Source organism: Microplitis demolitor, chromosome 9 (assembly GCF_026212275.2).
Source record: "Microplitis demolitor isolate Queensland-Clemson2020A chromosome 9, iyMicDemo2.1a, whole genome shotgun sequence".
Classification (NCBI taxonomy): Eukaryota; Metazoa; Arthropoda; class Insecta; order Hymenoptera; family Braconidae; genus Microplitis; species Microplitis demolitor.
Genome location: NC_068553.1, coordinates 2,494,185 through 2,516,217, shown reverse-complemented (window position 1 = coordinate 2,516,217; position 22,033 = coordinate 2,494,185). Strand labels below are relative to the sequence as shown.

Genomic DNA, 22,033 nt, shown 5'->3' with positions numbered 1-22,033 from the left:
AGCTGTCTCGTAGATGGTGGCCAAGATAATGTGCCTCCTGACCAGTGATGATGGCTAGGTCTAGGCTTAGCCCTCGGGGTTGACGTGGTGATCGCGAAGAAGCGACTCAGATGTCGCCGTCCCCTTCACGTTGGCACCCGGAGTTAGCAGGGGTACATTAACGTTTATTTAGGGATGGCATGCCTCGTTTGCGATGCTCAAGGAAGCCAAGGTTTGCTAACTTCGGATATCACGGGAAGCGACATTACGAGAAAACTCGTGAGTCCACGGCTTGTATGTGGTGGGATAAGAATGAATGGGGAAGCGAGGATGTGAGAGTGGCTGAAAGAAGTCGAGCGTGCCAGTGAATAGAGTGGGAGACTGGAGAAAAGTAATTGAGAGCATACCATGGTGTCAGAGAATTGAGATGCGGAGTCGCTCGAGTACGAGTAGACCCAGTAGCCGAGTTTGGAGTTTTGGAGCGAGTGTTGGTGAATTGGAGAGCCACCAAGGTAGGTCTCGACCACACCCTTGGCTGATGTCGTTTTGGAACTGATGGTTCTGAGTATTGGATTCTTGGAGCCGTTTGTTGTGATGATTGTCGTTTTGATTCACCGCATTACTTATTTTATTGCACGCCTCGGACGCGAAGAGGTAGAGGTTGTGCTCTTAAATTGACTTGTCGTGAAAATTGGGTTTTTTTATTTTATTATTTGTCTACAAGTGTGTTAAGTTCTGTGATTCGTCGTCCACGAGAAGTTCCCAATGTCATACTGAGGTATTTTTTTGTTTGATGGATCGAAAGTACTCAACCACGGGCCTCTTAGGCCCTCCACGTCACACTCACGTTATCATTACGGTACTATAATTAGTTCTTTTTTCTTCATTTCGTTTTAATTTCATCTGATTAATCGGCTTCTTCCGCGTCATAAGAACCACGATCCTCTCTTCACAATCTAGCATACTGAGCGCACCAGAACACGCCGCTACGGCCGTTTATTTCTCTAATCTCCGAAGGATTTAGATATTAGGTTTTAATTTAGGTGTATGCCGATACCGGAGAAACAAAAGTGTAACGTAGCTCGATTTTGTGTAATTTAAAGTTTTAGTAATTGAGTAATTTTATTGAGTAAAAAGTTATGTGTAATTTTGTTTCGTTTGATCGAGTATTAAAAAATATTTACGTTACGACTTACATATAATTATTTTATTCTTGTTTTTATAAAGTTATTTCATGAATGACTGGATTTGTGGAAAAAATTGAAATTACAATCTTGTAGAAAATTTAATTTTCTATAAAAAATATCTTCATTTATAAGTATCTATAATTTTTAATCAGACTTGCGAAAAAAAGAATGAAAATACTTACTTGTGTTTGTCGTTTATGTTTATGATTCGATATTCTATTGTTAAAATTTTGAAAAATATGCATCGAACAGAATATACTCCTACGCAGTTCAGATAATTGAAATTTTAAAACTAAAAACTGAAAATTTGAGAGGAATATAGAAAAAAAGAAATAAGTTGACTTTAAAGCATGCAAATGTTTAAAATTTAAGTTTGTCTTTATTTTGTTTTAAAAATCATTTTTTTCTCCGTCTTTTTGTCGCTGGCTGCTCATCTGATGTTGATGGCTGGCTTGGCAGATCTTCAGGAATATCGCCTTCGTCGAGAGGTTGATCTTCTGCATCATCGTCCTCATTTACTTCATCATCACTGTCAACACTATTAATACCGTAAATGCCCTTCATAATTTCTAAATAGCCAGGTTTATTCACATATTCAGTTTCTTCTTCTATCTCATCAATTTTTGGTATATCATAATTATTATCGTCTTCATCATTAGTACTGTCACGATATTTAAATATCGCGGCAGTCTCGCATCAGGTCGGTGAGCAACAGAGGGCAGCACACGCTGCTCACACGTCTCATCCGACATTGTTATTATAATTGTTTGTTTACATGTACGATTTTATTTAATTATGGCGTTAATAATACTAATTAATAAATTTTATTTAAATTTTTGTCTGCGTCGCCCCATCTACGATCAAACGTAGTGTAATATTTTGTCAAGTCGTCGAATCATTTTTAAGTTTAAAATCATTCTATTGGCTCACAGTTTAATCATTATTAGACAATAATAGTACACTATAATTTACCGCATAAATTGAAATTGACTTTTAAAAAAGTATTATTGTAATGATTTTTTTTTCTTGTGAGAAAATAGAGAATATTTTTAGGAAAAATTCTTTTTAAGAACAATGACCCCCACTATTGTTTTACTTTTAAGCGCCACTTTTTTTAAGATATAACACATGCCAACTTAAATAAACATCAATAAACTAATCAATCGAATTCTTGACTTCTATGGTAATTTTTAGTTATTATACCATTATCGAGTTTAACAAAACTGTTGAGATACACGAAATTATTTAGATCGAGTTTGTTATAAAAATTGTGATGTAAATAATTTATTAGTCTTTTCAGTTGATGGAAACAGTTATAATTAATTTTTTAATATTGAAAATACTTTCGTGATTATAACTCATCATTTAGTCATACAATAGGATTGAAATCCAAGTTCAGTTGAGCGGGTAAATAAGGATAGTTTAAAATTACCACTTTGTAGTGGATAATGTCACTTGCGTGTGACTAACAACATTAAAAATATAAAAATATTTTAGTTTGTTTCTGTTGGCCAAACTGAGTTCCTGGTAAACTTACCATATTATCAGATTTGCCGAGCATACCCCCTAATAGCACGATTTGCTTTGGCAAAAGTTTACTTACAAAAGTTTCCTTGAATTTTTTGTCAAATGACCGTCAGTTTCAGACTTTTTCGTTTTTGATGACGATTGGTATACAACTTGCCATACAATTTGACGTTAAATTACCACCCGAATTAGAATGCAAATTCACTTCAAAAGTTTTATACAAATTGTCTTCAAAAACAAAAATGCCTGAAGTTGACCGACATTTGACGAAAAATAAAAGGATTTTTTCGTAAAGTTGAACTTTTGCTAAGCAAACCGTGCTAATTGGGTTTTGTTTCTAATAAAAAAAAGTTACCTCTACATTGGGGAAAAATTAACCGCAAATTTTACTATTCAACTTTCGCTGTTAAACTGACAGCAAAGTCAGGCAGCGAATTGCAGGTAATTTCATTGTCAAATTATTGTCAATTTCAAGCTAAAGTAGCCATTAGGGAAGCTAAAAGTTGACCCAAACTTGCTTATTCATTCGTCATGGGTAAAATAATATTACGCATTAGGCCTCTTTGTGCATACGAGGGTAATGAAAGCGCTCTCTAGTGTTGAAAAATCAAGACAGATTTTAAAAACTTTAATGTTGAGTCTATGAAGACTATATAGTCTCCATAGTTGAGTTAATCATGCTCCTTCTTGAAATTATTTATTCTAAGACGGTAATAAATAAGCATATATTATAGATGGAAAAAATTTCTGAAATCTCAATTTTTAAGGTACTATAGTATATGCTAACGTTTTTTATATTTTAAAAGATAAATAATAATAAAATGTGATAAAATTCAGTTGGTAAACTTTAAGTGAGACACAAATATTTCAGAAAAACCAGAAATGAGCCGTGTTTTAGTTTTAATAAAAAAAAATGTAACTCATAACCATAAAACACCACTCCGACTCAAGAAAAGAGACAGGTAGGCTCGCGCTACACACTCACACATATACATGTGTTTGACCGTGTACTTGGCGCGAGACACTACCGTGTCTCTGGATTTTAAGGTACTATAGTATATGCTAACGTTTTTTATATTTTAAAAGATAAATAATAATAAAATGTGATAAAATTCAGTTGGTAAACTTTAAGTGAGACACAAATATTTCAGAAAAACCAGAAATGAGCCGTGTTTTAGTTTTAATAAAAAAAAATGTAACTCATAACCATAAAACACCACTCCGACTCAAGAAAAGAGACAGGTAGGCTCGCGCTACACACTCACACATATACATGTGTTTGACCGTGTACTTGGCGCGAGACACTACCGTGTCTCTGGATAAATAATGATAATAATTTCAATCGAAGATGTTTTACTTGTGTTAGCTTTGAACGTGCTTTACTTTTTCGAAGTATCCAACATTCCAGTAGAGTCTTCATTACATCTTGGGACAGTAAATCTACTGCATTAATGCATGAAATCTAAAAAAATATTATTAACAGGATCGAAGCTTGGTAACTCTATCAGTCGAGACGTCAATCCATCTTTATGATGTTCAATTTGAGTTTTTTTTTTTAACGATTGTTTAGTACGTAGATCGCAATCCATTTCCAGATAAACTCTTTTTTTTTCTTTCTTTCGCCAACTGAGATACCTACCGTAGTGCATCTTTCACAAGCATAGAATCTACCAACTGCTTTACTGCATTTGATATAGGTTCTAGCTTGTGAATAAGCAACAATTGCTTTTAATTTGAAGGTGTATTTTTTTCCACCAATAGAAACACCTGATTGAATCAAATTTTTTACCCATTGACAAAATCTGCATTCATAACCTAAATTTTCAATATTATACGTAGACGATATTTTATAATTTAAATGAGATACGTAAATAAAGAAAAGTAATTAATAAAAAAAAAGGAGAACTAAATTACTGTTTGGTTTTAAATTGAATCATTCATATATAACTTTAAAAATCAAAAGATATACTTATGTTAATAATAAAATTTAGACTAGACTCAATAAGTCAGTTTTATCAATTACTTTATTTAACCAAAATTATTTATTTATTAATGATAACCATTTTTAAATATCTCATATTGTTCAGAATTAGATGGTTAACATCGCGCAGACCATAGAGAAAGACTGCAATAGGGTAAGTGTGGGTATTACCGCGGCTTGATGTGTCCGTCCAACTTAACAGCATGGTGTGAAGATCTACAATAAGATATCGACTGAATTTTTTTTTTTTAATCCATAATTAACTTATCTTAAACCTTAAGAAAAATTAAGCATATGATTTAATGTCGATTTCATAAAATAATTAGCGTCTTAAAAAAAATTCCAAGTGCTACTATTACCGTGGACCTTAAAGAGACTTGTGACAATTACCGCGCTACAATTACCGTGGATGTTACAATTACCGTGTGACAATCACCGTGGAATCAAATGAAACAAAAATCAATGAAATAAATTATAAAAAACAAGCTTTCAACTTTAATAATGCACATCACGTTTAAAATATAGTACAGTTAACCAATACAATTAATATTATCAGTGATATAAGTATACACGATTTAATTAGTATCATTATTATTTATTTTCTTGACATCTCTGTTATAATTTTGCCACTTTGCGCTTCTTTTTACCAGTAATAATAAATTTTTATGTTTATATTTACACTTTTTTTTAACTTCCCGCTAAGAAAATCGACGATTTTCAAAAATTTCGGGAAGTTATTGTTTTCACCCCGATTTTCGAAAATCGAGTTTTCATCCGATGTCGACGTTTTGAGGTCCTAGGAAGCTATTCTGGCTATTTTCAGAATGATGTCCGAGTGTGTGTGTGTGTGTGTGTGTGTGTGTAAACTCTTTGTAACTTTTGAACTAATGAATCGATTTGGATGGTTGAGGTGGCAATCGGAAGAGCTTGTTGGCCTTCAACTTTCCTGAAAATTTCAGATTATTTGATCGAATAGACTCGAAAATATTGGCGAATTACGAAAAAAAAAAAAATTTTTTTTTTTTAGTTTTTTATTGATTTCTCAAAAACGACTTATACGATCAACTTTAAAATCTAATCAGCTCTAGTACTCAATAAAACGCGTCGATTGCCACCTCAAACATCAAAATCGGATAATTCGTTCGAGAGTTATCGCGGGAGAAAGAAATGGTGAAAAACGGTTTTTTCTAAATATTTTCGAAACGACTGACGCGATCGATTTCCAATTTTAATCAGCTCTAGAACTCAATAAAACGCGCCGATTGTCACGTCAACTATCAAAATCGAGTGATTAGTTCAAAAGATATCGGCGTTGAAATGTTACAAAAATAACATTTTATATAATTTTTTCCGGATAAATCATAATATAACGTACTAAAATGTGCCTGATATCATACCAACTCATCTTTTTTATGGTTTCTTTCGATCATATAATGTCATCGAACTTGGTTTTTAGTTTAATCATATTATCAACAAAAAAATCGATAAAACGTAGTTTTTAATATTTTTATCGGATATTTCACATTTTATTGTTTCTTACATGAGTCAAAATTTATTTAAATCTTGATTTTGATCCCCGACATTGATTTCTGCCTCAATACACTTATTTTACTGAACAAAATCAGGAACTAAATTTTAAAAACCGCTTCATTGATGATTTTCGATTCTTAAATTTTCAAACATCAGCATAACAGGTAACTTGTTATAGCTTGAAAAGATCATAAAAAAACAATTGCATGTGATATCATTTTCGAGCTCGAAGAGCTCGAAAATATATCTTCACTAATGTTTTCGAGCTCTTTGAGGTCGAAAACAGCGGGAAGTTTTGGGGCTGGCCCGCAGGGTCAACCGACAGACCGATTTTTTTAAGTAATTTCAATTGAAAAATTGAATTTTTCTTGTTTGCATCTTTTTCAGAGACGCTAACATTTTTCTCTTCGATTATTTATTTGCAATTTCAATGGTAAGTTTTTCCAGAAAAATGTTTTTTGTGTTTACTAAAAAATTTTGTTTTTATGACGTATGGGGTTTCTTAAATAAATGATTTAGTTAATTCATTAAATCATATTTGTGAGGCTAACTAATGGACAAAATGACCACTTTAATCCAATCATAATTGTTCATTGATTTCGATTGATATTCCAAAATATATTCCGAGCAACTGGACACGCAATTTTGTTCTTTTATAATTACATGTTTATTGATAAATATAATAAATCACATTTGAAATAAAGTATTTTATTATTGTCAACAAAACATTGCCTTTTTAGTAGAATTTATATAGAAATCTAACTATTCATGTGTCCTGATGGTGAAATTTTCATAGAAACATAATCTGATATAATTAATCGAGTAGATTACAAAAATACCGTTGATTCAACAATTAAGTGTTTTTTAACGGCAATTGAAATTTTTTTCCTATTCCCTTTGAATATCATTGCGAAAAAAAAGATTTAACGTATTTAAGTCGCCGAAAATTTAGTATTTCCTAGAGTACCCCCTTTTGCCCTACCCCCTATATGTTAACACTAAATGAATCTTAAAGCTCACGCGATTAGTTGGAGTTTTCGTTTTTTAATTTTTCATTTAAAAAATTTCACGAAATAGTTGGATGGCATTTAAAATTTCAAAATCGAAAACAAACCAGCTGAAATGTAAAAAAATGAGCTATTATTTTAATTAGTCTAATCTTATTGAAACTCAAAACAAGTTTGACTCAATGGCTGTATGGCGCGAAATGCTTCTATTATACGGTGGTCCTGAAATTTCAACAGTGTTGCGCTTGTTTTACACGGCGCGGTAATAATTTACGCGGCGGTAAATTTTAGTTGCTTGTCAGTAAAAATAGTGAAACGGTTACATGCAATTCTATTGGATCGCAGGTTCCGACGAAAATAATAACAATAATTGTCGCATTGGTATCTGCGACCTAATGAGAAAATTTTCAGCAGTAGAGGGGATATTTTCTCACCTGTGAGTGGCTCGCAGTTACCGATACAAATTAATAATAACAATAATTACGTCGGTATCTGCGATTCAATGACGATGCAATCGAAATTGCGGGAAAAATTACTCAGCTAGAAAAAAAATATAAGGTAAATGTCCCAATACCGGAACGACGAAGGGTACACGACTGATTTTTATCGTTTTAAAAATATTCAAATAAATTATAAACCAAAATAATTTATTACATCATATAGAATAGACATTTACCAATTTAAAAATAATCAAATGAGTTCATTTTTCTTAAATTCAATATAAAAAAAAAATTTTTTTCTATGACACCCAAAAGACCCAATACCGGAACGCTGAAATAGCCTTGTCCCAATACGGGAATTCGGTTGTCCTAATACTGGAACAGTAAATAAAATAAGTTATTTTTTGTATTTATTCATGGTGCAAATACTAATAATTATTAAATAATATTAATATAAAACGAATATGAATGTAGCAGACATCAGAGAACTTTAAAATCATAAATAAATAAGATAAATAATTGAAAAAATAATATTTACAAAAAAAGCACTATTAATTTCAAAATTTTTTGAATTCGCATTTTTTTAAATTTTATATTATTAATTATTTACTCGATTTATTAATAGTTTTAAATTTGTCTGATGTCTGCTATATCACACCCATTATGTAAAATGTATTTAAAATTTAAAAATGATTGAATATTCAATGAAAATAAATATTTTGAACTAAAGAATAGGAACAAAATAAATCATTTGAGGTTATACTAGAAAAATAATTAAAAAAAAAAAACTAAAAACAAAAATTTATTTTTTATGATTTAAATTAGAGTTTATCTATATTAAATCTATTTTTTATAACAATCATACATACTCCATTAAATATTAGGGCTCCAGTAATAATTAATATTGTGCTTGATTTAGCCAGTCAATAAAACTCACCGTGAATGTCTATCGATAACATCAATATGATTGGTTGTTCCGGTACTGGGCACGGGTTCATTTTGGTCTACCAATAGACGAACAGTAAAATTAATATAATAATACTATTTTTTTCATATTTTTAATATGTTTTCTTGAATTTTATGTCATTCAAGATGCATATACAAAAAAAAAAAATTATTGAAAAGTAATTCTATGGATTTTCTATAAGCTTAAGACCATTGACTGATTTCTTAGCAAAACCATTAAGAGACATGAAAAAGTCATGAATCCGAGACTATTGCTCTAATTAACATTTTTTTTTTTTTTTCATATTTTAAATATTTTCTAAAATCTATTTTATATCTTATTTTTTAACTGAAAGATTAAGGTTTCAAATAAAGAAAGTTTTATTTAGTTTCATCGCGTACGAGTTGAAATATAATATAATGATTATCAAATCGTTCCGGTATTGGGTCTTGTTCCAGTATTGGGACATTTACCTTATAATGTATGGATTTTCAATTTACTATTGGTGTTCCTTATGAAATATTTTCCATAATAGAGTTATTCATTATAATGACAGCTTATGAGACACCAAGAGTCTACATTATTTTTCACTGGATCTGCACCTGAAAATTCAAATTTTCGCCTCGTTTACGGAAAGAACGGCGCAATTGAAGCACTTGTTACTTTCTTGCACTTTAGTTGAAAATTGTTTCTACTTGATAGAAATCAGACGGAAAATCACCAGCAACAGTCGAAGAACAATTTTTGGGACCAACTTTCTGTGAATTTAAAAAATATCGTACAGTCAGAGTCGACACAAACAGAAAAAATAAAATTAAAATAAGAGCAAGTCATCAGTCCCTTATAATTATGCCAATAATTTTGGTAAATGTTTTAGAAACGGCTGTCTATTATTATATATATATATATATATATATATATATATATATATATATAAAGATAGACAGCCCTTCTAAAAAATTGCCCTTGAGCCTTAAAGAGATCCTGAGCAAGCCATGCGCAACTATTTTCAACATACTGCTGGCGCCAGTCTTTCTCTAGAATATAGAGTTATAATCTGGCACAAATTTCTTGTGTAAGGCTTGCACTAACTGACTTTCTTAGTACTAAATTTGAATTGAAAAAATTATTAATGTTTTATGAAAGATTGAAGAGTGGTTTACGTTTTGAAAAATTTGGTGGCCCTGAAAAGGGCCATTTGGTTTATCAAGAATCAGAAAATTCACTTAGAGCTAGTATATTTGGTGATAGCATTGATTCCTGTTAACGATAATTAATTTAATAAATCTTTAAATAATACAAAATTATTTACAAATGATTGAATTATCTCATAAGAATCATGACAATTTACACTTTTTTGCAGGAAAAAAAATGTCTTCAGTATCAGTATCATTTTTACGTTTATGACTGAAATTATCGAAAGTCTCCATTCTAACCTCAAGATTAACCGTAGTTGCTGGAGTCTTTTGAGTACACGTACTTTCAACACAATTATCCTGCAGTACTTCAGTCAAGTTAGTTGAGACTATACTAAAGTTTTGGTCTCCAGCTCCAGGCAAAGTAGTCTTTTGATCTGATGAAGTAGAGTTTCTTTCTTGACAATTGGCCGAGGTCAGTTGACCAGTTGGAGAACTCCTAAATAAACACATAACCCAGTTCTTAATTCGTGATGGAATTTTATTTAAAATTTCGCTGAATTCCTTACCCATTTTTACTAGCAGATCATTCGTGACTTGGGCACCAAGAAACCAAAACCAAGGATTTCCATCGACGACTTCCGGAATCTTCCACTTGGACGATTTGATTGCAAAATATATACAGAAGCATGCCACAACTTCCGGTTTATATTTGACGCACATTGACGTCAGTTGTAAAGTGTAGCCTGCTAACTGTAGACAAATTATTTCAAGTTCCTTTCTTGCATTTATTTTCCTACACAATTTCTTGACATAAGAGTGCGGGTGATTTATATTCATGTCAGATTCAAACGTAATCTGGAAAATGATTTCGTTCATGACCAGACTGTTGGCAATCTTTTTATACTCGGCAGTGCTGGTATCCAGTGTGTAATTGTCAGCTTTTTTTAAACACATGTGAAAAGCTCTGATGACGTCATTTAATTTTTGTGGCTCTCTTTCGACTTTTGCAGCCACAAAAATTGCTGTCGCAGCCACTTCATACCGGTGGAATTTTAGCAGCGAATGCTCAGTATAAAATCTGTGCATGTACACAGTTGCAGTATTTACACTGGCTTCCGATAACCTTAGCCGCTTGCCCAAGTCACCGATCAAATACGCGGCTTGTTGCTTGTAATCCAATTCTTTCTCCGCGCTGAGACCATCTCTGAAACTTGGAGAGTTTTTCAATTCTTCTGAGTTAAAATACCACTAACGAGTCATGATAACGCACAATTTTGTAGGTCTATAACTTTACTATAAACTTTATTATTTAGCAGAAACAGTTTATGCACTTTTGAAGTCACACAATTTTTTTTCTGTAAAATTGTATTTATTCTCTGACGAACTGTACGGTGTGGAGTTCAAGAATAAAATGATGAATATTGACGAGACACTGCTATTTAAAGGATTTCAGAACAAAGCAGTTTAAGATTTTTTCCCAATGACATTGTCGCTGTTGTAATGAGTAAATAATTTCGTGGTGGAAAAAATGTACCTGAGGTAGCAAAGGTAGACTAATGACTAATGGCAATTATATATTTTAATGGTGATGTGGGTCTGTAATATTTTGTTGTTGGACTAATTCATATTCTTGGGTAAAATATTTGATGGTAAATGATGATGATAATTGAATATTTACGTCAGAGTCTAAAATCTGAAAAATAGAGAATGAAGTTAAACATTGAAGGTCTACTTGGCAGAGTGACAGTTTGTATTTTGCACTAGAAGGTCGGTGGTAAAATTTTAGTTATGATTCATCAGTAAGAACAGCAGAAGGGTTACACATCAGGATGTTTCATATTTAGGCGATATTATTCTCTGTCCTACCTGAAAAACTAACAGTTTATAGAGCAAAAAAAAATCTCCTGCTTAAAAAAAATTTTTAAGTTGATTAGGGGCTTCACGCATCAAAAAATTCGATTTCCATTTAAATAATATAGGAAAAAAAATTTATTTTAGTTTGGAATTTTTCACCCCAGCAATGGCTCATTGTACAAATAAGCCCAGTATATATTTTTGTAGGGAATTTAACGCTTTACAAAAAAAGTCTCTTATCATTTTTTGATAAATCAATCTGTTCAAAAGTTATTGGACCTCGAAATCAAGTTAGAGTAAATTTCGAGATCTTTTAACTTTTCCGGCGAAACTATCGGACTAATCATAAAATGCCATAAAAACTTTTTTGTAGACAATTTCATTTCCTACAAATTATCTCTGATAAATTTTTTTTAAATTATTTCCACCTCAAACATCAAAATCGGTTAATTCGTTCGAGAGTTATCGCGGGAGAAAGAAATGGTGAAAAACGGTTTTTTCTAAATATTTTCGAAACGACTGACGCGATCGATTTCAAATTTTAATCAGCTCTAGAACTCAATAAAACGCGCCGATTGTCACGTCAACTATCAAAATCGATTGATTAGTTCAAAAGATATCGGCGTTGAAATGTTAAAAAAATAACATTTTATATAATTTTTTCCGGATAAATCATAATATAACGTACTAAAATGTGCCTGATATCATACCAACTCATCTTTTTTATGGTTTCTTTCGATCATATAATGTCATCGAACTTGGTTTTTAGTTTAATCATATTATCAACAAAAAAATCGATAAAACGTAGTTTTTAATATTTTTATCGGATATTTCACATTTTATTGTTTCTTACATGAGTCAAAATTTATTTAAATCTTGATTTTGATCCCCGACATTGATTTCTGCCTCAATACACTTATTTTACTGAACAAAATCAGGAACTAAATTTTAAAAACCGCTTCATTGATGATTTTCGATTCTTAAATTTTCAAACATCAGCATAACAGGTAACTTGTTATAGCTTGAAAAGATCATAAAAAAACAATTGCATGTGATATCATTTTCGAGCTCGAAGAGCTCGAAAATATATCTACACTAATGTTTTCGAGCTCTTTGAGGTCGAAAACAGCGGGAAGTTTTGGGGCTGGCCCGCAGGGTCAACCGACAGACCGATTTTTTTAAGTAATTTCAATTGAAAAATTGAATTTTTCTTGTTTGCATCTTTTTCAGAGACGCTAACATTATTCTCTCCGATTATTTATTTGCTATTTCAATGGTAAGTTTTTCCAGAAAAATGTTTTTTGTGTTTACTAAAAAATTTTGTTTTCATGACGTATGGGGTTTCTTAAATAAATGATTTAGTTAATTCATTAAATCATATTTGTGAGGCTAACTAATGGACAAAATGACCACTTTAATCCAATTATAATTGTTCATTGATTTCGATATCTACACTAATGTTTTCGAGCTCTTTGAGGTCGAAAACAGCGAGAAGTTTTGGGGCTGCCCCGCAGGGTCAACCGACAGACCGATTTTTTTTACTGATTACTTTCAAAAAATTTTTTTTTTCGTATTTTCAGAATTTTTTTGAGTTTCTGCAATTCTGAATGTTTAATACAAGAGGTACACTCGTTATCATTACTGCCTGGTCCCTTAGACTATAAATTCTTAACCAGACAGAGGGCCAAGCATCCATTACAACGAATGTATGTGTACATGATAACTAATGAGTTATATTAATTTTGAGTTTATAAATAATTATATTTCAACCGCGGCAATTGTCGCATTCACCTAAGATACTGCGTATGTTTCTATTACCGTGGAATCATAGTGAAACCACGGTAATGCTGACATACTTCAAAAGTTGGTGACAATTACCGTGACAGTAAATTAAAAGTGACAATTAATTAAAATTTAATGTTTGTTGAATTTTTGACTATAAAAGAGTATAATCTTGCTCTGAAATGCAACAAATATAAGTATTGAAGCATTAACTCATGAAAAAAAACATTTTATTCGAGCCTACAGTTGCACACTAACTGCAAAAAATTGATGATATTTTCTCTTGAAACGATCAATCGGTTTTCAATAATTTCAATTCAATAACTATAATAAACTATAGTAATTACGTTTTATACCGGATTGTTTGTCAATTACATACTTAAAATATTCTATTTATTGCTAGATCTTTTTTAAATTACAAAAAATTATGCATCATTCATTTATAATAGAATGAAAAAAATCCGCGGTAATACCAACACTTACTCTAACTCGAACATGGACTAAAAAGCATTGCAGTTGCAAAATCTAGCTTCTCCCGCCCCAATCGAGAATTTTCATTGGCCAACTCTTAGCTTTAACCCCTCATCTCTCAATCCAGCCATCTCATTGGATTGCAGGTACCGAATTTTTCCACTCCGCGCCGAAGATTCTAGAACCTGGCTCTCGGGTCTAAAAGATTTCTCACCATCGTTACGGTTCTTCTCAGGACCACAGCTTGAAAACTATCTAACGCAAAACTCATAGTCGACTGACTTTACTCTTACTCATAGTAGAAACTAACTTGCTAGTGGAACTCTATTGTTCTATTTATGTAAAAAAATCCGTAGATTACGACAATAATAATAATAAAACTCGACTCCCCCTCGTTTTTTGAATAAATAATAAAATTACATTAAGATCGCTGAGACACCGTGTATTTTCATCAAATAACTTATATATATTACTGTAAAGCCCTATTAAAATTGGTATTGTATTAAAGGGCGAAAAAATTTGAATTAGAAACCACAAATAGAAACTCTTTGCAATTTAATATATTCGCAAAAGAAATTAATAAAAAAAAAAAAAAAATTGTTTACGTTGAATCACGTGGTCGGTAACAAAGCAACAGTAATTGAGGTTGGTGGCGCGCGCGAACCCGGGCACAGTGGTTTTCATCCACTGCAATTTGAAATGTTGTCAATATTCTTTGACATAGAAATTTAATGAATTAATAATAAGAAAAGATTACATACAAGTATAATAATATTTCTAAAATAATAGAAAATTGGCAAAAAAATGTCTACTGACGGTTTTATTGTCTTCTTCTTAAAAATAATCATAGTATTTAATAATTAGCTAAATCTTTCACAGTTCGATGAAATTTAAAATTAATAATTGGAAAAAGATAATAAAAATATCAATTAAAAATAAAAAAATCGGTCTATCGGTTGACTCTGCAGGCTAGCCCCAAAACTTCCCGCAGTTTTCGAGCTCCTTGAGCTCGAAAACATTGTCGTAAATACATTTTCGAGCTCGAAAATATTGTTGTATGCTATTGTTTTAGGAAAAAAACGTTTTGTAGCATTTCTTTGTCCCACGATATCTTACGAAAGAATTAACCGATTGAGATAATTGAGGCGGCAATCGACGCGATTTATTAAGTTCTAGAGCTGATCAAATTTTGGAATTGATCGGATGAGTCGCTTCAAAGATAATCGAAGAAAACTGTTTTACACCATTTCTTTCTCGATCGATTTCTCTCGAACGAATAAACCGATTGAGATGGTTGAAGTAGCAATCGACGCATTTCATTGAATTCTTGTGTTGAGTAGATTTTGAAATTGATCGATAGAGCCATTTCTGAAAAATTGGAAAAAAACTGAAAAAAAAATTTTTTTTTTTGTGTTTCTTCCATATCTTAGAGTCTATTTGATCGATCGATTCGAAATTCTCAGCAAAATTGACGACCAACAAACTCTTTTAATTGCCACCTCAAACATGTTAATCGGTCAGTTCATTAAAAAGATATTAAAAGTTTACATCCATACACACACACACACACACACACATACACACATACACATGAAGACACTCGGACATCATTCTGAAAATAGTCAGAATAGCTTCCGAGGACCTCAAATCGTCGACAACTGATGAAAACTCGATTTTCGAAAATCGGGGTGAAACCAATAACTTCCCAAATTTTTGAAAATTAATAATTTTCTTAGCGGGAAGTTAAAAATGCATTGATATGAAATTTAAATTTTACAAGTGTTATTTTTGAACTTCAAATTTTTTAATTAATTATCATTTACTTTTAATTATAAATCAACAAATTGATGCTTACAACATTTATAGTTAGGATATTTAATAGCACAGATATTTAAATAATATAAATTAGAAGGGAAAGGGTAACAATGAAAGATTTTTTTAACTTCCCGCTAAGAAAATCGACGATTTTCAAAAATTTCGGGAAGTTATTGTTTTCACCCCGATTTTTGAAAATCGATTTTTCATCAGATGTCGACGTTTTGAGGTCCTAGGAAGCTATTCTGGCTATTTTCAGAATGATGTCCGAGTGTGTGTGTGTGTGTGTGTGTGTGTGTGTGTGTGTGTGTGTGTGTGTGTGAAAACTCTTTGTAACTTTTGAACTAATGAATCGATTTGGATGGTTGAGGTGGCAATCGAAAGAGCTTGTTGGCCGTCAACTTTTCTGAAAATTTCAGATCATTTGATCGAATAGACTCGAAAATATTTGCGAATTACGAAAAAAAAAAAAATTTTTTTTTTAGTTTTTTATTGATTTCTCAGAAACGACTCATACGATCGACTTCGAAATTTAATCAGCTCTAGTACTCAATAAAACGCGTCGATTGCCACCTGAAACATCAAAATCGGATAATTCGTTCGAGAGTTATCGCGGGAGAAAGAAATGGTGAAAAATGGTTTTTTCTAAATATTTTTGAAACGACCGACGCGATCGATTTCAAATTTTAATCAGCTCTAGAATTCAATAAACCGCGCCGATTGCTGCCTTAGACTTCTCAATCGGTTAATTTGTTTGAGAGCTATCGCGGGAGAAATAAATGGTGGATAATGGTTTTTTCCAAATATTTTCGAAATGACTGACCCGATTAATTCCAAATTTTTTTTTTTAGTATTTTGAAAGTATTTTAAAAACGACTTGATGAATCAATTCAAAAATCTGATCAGTTATAGAACTCAATAAAACATGTCGATTGTCGCCTTGAACGTCTTAATCGGTTTATTCGTTCGAGAGATATCGTTTGAAAAAAAATCGTAAAAAATGTTTTCTTTCGAAAACAAAGGCATACAAAAGTATTTTCGAGCTCGAAGAGAAAATGTATCTACAACAATTTTCTGAGCTCAAGGAGCTCGAAATAGGCGGGAAGTTTTGAGGCTGGCCCGCAGGGTCAACCGACAGACCGATTTTTTTATATTTATTTCATTTATTAATTAAACAAAAAAAAGGTATAAATTTTTATCATGCACATGTTTATTATTTGTATGAAATTTTATTATAATTATTCAAAAGTGAGAATTTTAATAAAAATTTTATTACTCAGCGTTTTCTCCATTGGCGTCATCCTCGATTTCTCCTTCATTCTGGTCTTCATCGATCTCTTGTTGTTTTACAATGCTGATGGTAGACCAGTTTGTGCGGACCAAGTTTTTGACTTATTCTTACGACTATTTTGTTTTCTTATATCTACTACTATACTAAATTACTACTATTTTCTTATTACTATGACTTAATTACTAGAATAATTATTACTACTTATTACTACTTATGATTTATAACTAGTATTATTATTATTATTATTACTTATGACTAAACCTAAACTATGGTGTTTATTCTACTTACTACTCGTACTTAAAAACTATTTTTTCATTAACTATGACTAGATAACTACGTTACTTAATTACTACATGTTTATTGTGATCTACTTATAAATATTGGTATTATAACTATTACTTAATTACTATTATTTCTATTAACTACTACTGTGGTTTCTTTTTAATATACTAAAACTATTACTATAACTATGTTGATTAATTTACTATGGCTGTGTTATATTATTACTAAGATTTTGTATGATATTACATTGGTACGAGTGTATAGAATGATAATATGAATGCGCGCCGAGTGAAGATTATTCTGTCCCGAGCCAGTAAAATTAAAGGAGAAGAAAAAAAGGTGAAAAATGATTCCATATGAATCTCTTAAAAAAATTTAAGAGATTGAAAGAAATATAAAATAAGACAAAATATGAAAAGATAATGTGAGAGAGTTTAATTTAACTTAGTATTTCAATCGCGTATTCTTTCATTCTCTTTCCTTTCGCTCACGAGTGTGTGAGCCGTACGGCTAAGCTTCTCCGTATTTAGATGTTTACTCAAAGTCTTAAACACATACTTTTCCTTTCCGAATCATTCTTTATATCTCGTTAAATTATATTTTTCAATTCTCACTGATATTAAAGCACAAAACTTAGAAGAAATTCAATCTCTTGAATAATATTTCATCGTTTTTCTGTTTCCTTTGATTTTTGTCGGTTTGGACTTAAAATAATTTCTCGATCGCTACGCTTCAGAAAGCAACGCTAGAGGGCGATGAAATTTATCCTTTTCCGTATGTGTAACGGATGGCTCAGGTAATAAAACCGCTCGGTAAAGCTCGTATTGGCAACTTAGTTTCCCGAGACGTTCTCTAGAGGAAGACCATTCCCTGGACAACATCTGGAACTTCGGCTACCCCGAGTCCGACCGGACCAAGGAAAGCGAAATTTTTATTCTCGGGGAGATTTAAGGGTCCCCACTCTGAGGCCTTCTGCCAAGGGGTGGTAAAACTAGCCGTGTAGGTGGGGGTTAGACGGAGACCATCCGCTTACCCTCAGGGAAGGGGAACTCGTGCAGGGCCGACGGGAAAGTCGACCAGACACCCCTGAAGCATCCAGGAGGGGGCAGACCCGCGTTACTAGTCTGCGTAATTTTGTGTATGTGTGTGGGAATTGACCGCGTAACCGTGTGTACGTATTTAAAAATCATAATAAACCGTGATGAAAACCTTGCTTAAATAATTGGTAGTAGAACAAGGGCTCGAAGCCTATGTAAAGGCGTTGATTTGAATAAAATTTAAAGTATTATATTTAGTAATGTCTGTCTTTTGAAAACCCCTTTTGTTTTCAACCCTGGACTTCGGCGAGCTAAACCGAGCAAAAAGGGGTAGTTTTGTATAATTCCTAATTTTGCCTTCTGGGATATTTTATGTTAACTTAAAATAATATTGGCTAATTATTAAATTCCTTTCCTTCAGATTTTGTTTATCTATTTACTGCTTTATCTTTTCTGGTTCTGGATGGTTCATTTTTCAACTTGTCAAGTAATTAATAACTTTTAATTAGCAACTGAAATTAACCCCAGTTTTACCCGTTACAAACTGACTGTGCTGTTTTCATGGTTTAATGCACCTTTGTTACTTGTCAATTTTCCAATGTTGGGAATTTTAGCTCGCAGCATCTTTTACTCCTTGTTTAATAATACGGAAAAAATTTTTAATTTTTGTAGTAATAATAATAACAATAATAATAATAATAATAATAATAATAATAATAATAATAATAATAATAATAATAATAATAATAATAATAATAATAATAATAATAATAATAATAATAATAATAATAATAATAATAATAATAATAATAATAATAATAATAATAATAATAATAATAATAATAATAATAATAATAATAATAATAATAATAATAATAATAATAATAATAATAATAATAATAATAATAATAATAATAATAATAATAATAATAATAATAATAATAATAATAATAATAATAATAATAATAATAATAATAATAATAATAATAATAATAATAATAATAATAATAATAATAATAATAATAATAATAATAATAATAATAATAATAATAATAATAATAATAATAATAATAATAATAATAATAATAATAATAATAATAATAATAATAATAATAATAATAATAATAATAATAATAATAATAATAATAATAATAATAATAATAATAATAATAATAATAATAATAATAATAATAATAATAATAATAATAATAATAATAATAATAATAATAATAATAATAATGATAATAATAATAATAATAATAATAATAATAATAATAATAATAATAATAATAATAATAATAATAATAATAATAATAATAATAATAATAATAATAATAATAATAATAATAATAATAATAATAATAATAATAATAATAATATTTATTATTATTATACTTATTTACATTATATTCTTTTCATTAATTCATTAACTTTTTATGTCAAAGAATTTTGACAACATTTCAAATTGTAGTAGATGAAAACCACTGTGTCCGGGCTCGCGCGTGCCTCTAACCTCAGTTACTGTTGCTTTGTTATCGACCACATGATTCAACGTAAACAATAATTTTTTTTTTTTTTTTTCATTAATTTTTTTCACGAATACAATAAACTGCAAAGGGTTTATATTTGTGGTTTCTTATTCAGAATTTTTTGCCCTTAAATACAATAACAATTTTAATAGGGCTTTACAGTAATGTATATGTTATTTGATTAAAATACACGGTGGCTCAGTGACCCTAATGTAATTTTATTACTTATTTAAAAAACACGGGGGAATAGAGCTTTTTTATTATTGTTACATTGTGGCTACTCCAAGTATTGGACAGAATATTTTTAAATTGACCAGGTTGACGTCATTAGGGTGTCGATAGGCCCCAGGTGCGTCAGCTGTTGACTTTCTTTTATTTTATGTAAAAATGTTTTAATGACTGACCATGGTGACGATTAGCTCCATAACTCGGCCCAAATAATCCCTTGATGCCTCCTCTGAGTGTGACTAAGACGAGCTTTGAAAGCCCGGTTTCTCCGCAAGGCAAAGAAATTCCAAACCACCAGAGCTCGAAAGTTCAACAACACATGAGTTCGAAAACTCAACAAGAACTTTTTCAAACTTAATTCTTGGATGACCTCTGGCGAGGTCCACGATGACACTTCGAATCACGCGACCAAGCTGTACTGCACCTGTTTCATCGGCCTCGAAGCATGAATTTTGGATTCGGAAAGGAAGCGCTGAGGCTGCCGATAGCAGTGTCCAAAGTTGAATAAGGAGTGTGTATTTTAATGAAATACGGGTATATATTTTGCCTCAAAGTCCGAGTGACAGGATCAAGCCAGCAGGGTTGTGCAGAGTTCTTGGCTCTACTAGATCTTGTGATCGACTGCCTTGATTCTGTCGCTCCTTGGTATTTACTTCACCCATTGTAGAAAGTAGCAAATTACTTTCTACAATGGGTAATAGTAAAGTCAGTGGACTATCAACCGTCTTTCTCAAGACCACGACGGCCTTTTTCAAGGCCACCAAAATTATAACGTAAGAATTCGCTTCAATAAAATTAACCATCTAACCGGCAGACTACTCCTCATACACATATAATTTGCAACGCACATGATGTCAGATAGGTCTCAGAACGATACCGTAGATCATTGCAGTTTGCAGAAATAATCTAGTAGATAAGTAATGCGTATTGCTACTATTACTATACAATATACTTCTGAGAGCTATATTTTGTTTTTTGTAGGTGTTGAAAAAAATCAGTCTTATTTATAAGGTATCAGAAGTCAAATCGTAATTTAAACACAAAAAAATTTGTATTACATCCAAAATTAATGCGTCAGATTTACCAATTTATGCTGAAATTTAAAGAATATTTGCCCTTAACTATATGTTAATGTTATCTCTAAGCAAAATTGCTATCATTAATTTTATCAATCAATTCTTGAGTGACAAAATCAGCCAATAAAATAATCAAAGCACGATGTGGATTATGAAAATTTTCTGCCATCAAATTATTGAAAGGACGACCACAGAGATGATCAAATTTATAACCTCCATCTTTAGCAATCGCACGACGATCGTAATGAAAACTCCCGAAACTCATATCGTTGATGAAACAATTTCCATTATAATAACTGTTTCTCATTGCACGAACAATATTTATCCACTTGGTACGAATACTAATCGGGCTATTTTGGCCCTTAGCAATAAATTCATCATTTTGAATTTGACAATTACGATTCAAATTGAAAGTACAGTTACTAAAAGAATCATCCATGCTAGCTAATAAAATTTTACCACGATACATTCCAATATTGTCATTGAGTCGCCAATTTTTTATTAAGCGCCACCCGCCCCAAGTATTTTCAATGTAATCATTCATAATATCACAATTATTTTTGGTCACATCTGATGTTGGAGAATGCACTTGATACACATTTATGAATATCATCTCACCTGGATGATCATTAAGAAATTTAATAATTCTCATTAATGCAGCCGAAAGTTCCATACCAGTTGCAACATTTTTAACATAAATTTCAAATAAATTCGACTGCGGACGTACCCCAATATCGAAAAATCTGATTCCATATTCCAATTGTAGTACAATATTCAAATCTTGTGTTTTGTATTTTTCTAAACAAATATCATACGAACATGACGAGTGAGTACCAACGAGAGCGAGATCTTTCATTTTTTTTGAATTTGGCAATTTTACTAAATAATCAGTTCGGCTTGAATATGGCTTGTATGATGTATACGTCTGACAA

The 22,033-nt window shown here is 31.2% G+C and overlaps 1 protein-coding gene across 1 annotated transcript; it reads right to left on the bottom strand.

The window, feature by feature from the left end:
* Nucleotides 1-1,562: 1,562 nt before the first annotated feature.
* On the bottom strand, nucleotides 1,563-18,892 carry LOC128668655 (cyclin-T1-like). Its single transcript, XM_053742018.1, has 3 exons — nucleotides 18,814-18,892; nucleotides 10,034-10,968; nucleotides 1,563-1,724 (listed from the first exon to the last, which is right to left on the bottom strand). Exons 1-3 carry the CDS (start codon nucleotides 18,890-18,892, stop codon nucleotides 1,563-1,565), a joined length of 1,176 nt encoding a protein of 391 aa, XP_053597993.1.
* Between the last annotated feature and the right edge of the window lie 3,141 nt (nucleotides 18,893-22,033).

Coding starts and splice junctions, on each gene's coding strand:
- LOC128668655 (XM_053742018.1), bottom strand. CDS start 18,892: ATGCTGCGAGCTAAAATTCCCAACATTGGAAAATTGACAAGTAACAAA. Junction 10,969..18,813: donor CCATGAAAACAGCACAGTCA/GTTTGTAACGGG, acceptor ATTTTAACTCAG/AAGAATTGAAAAACTCTCCA. Junction 1,725..10,033: donor CAACTACGGTTAATCTTGAG/GTTAGAATGGAG, acceptor GAAATTATGAAG/GGCATTTACGGTATTAATAG.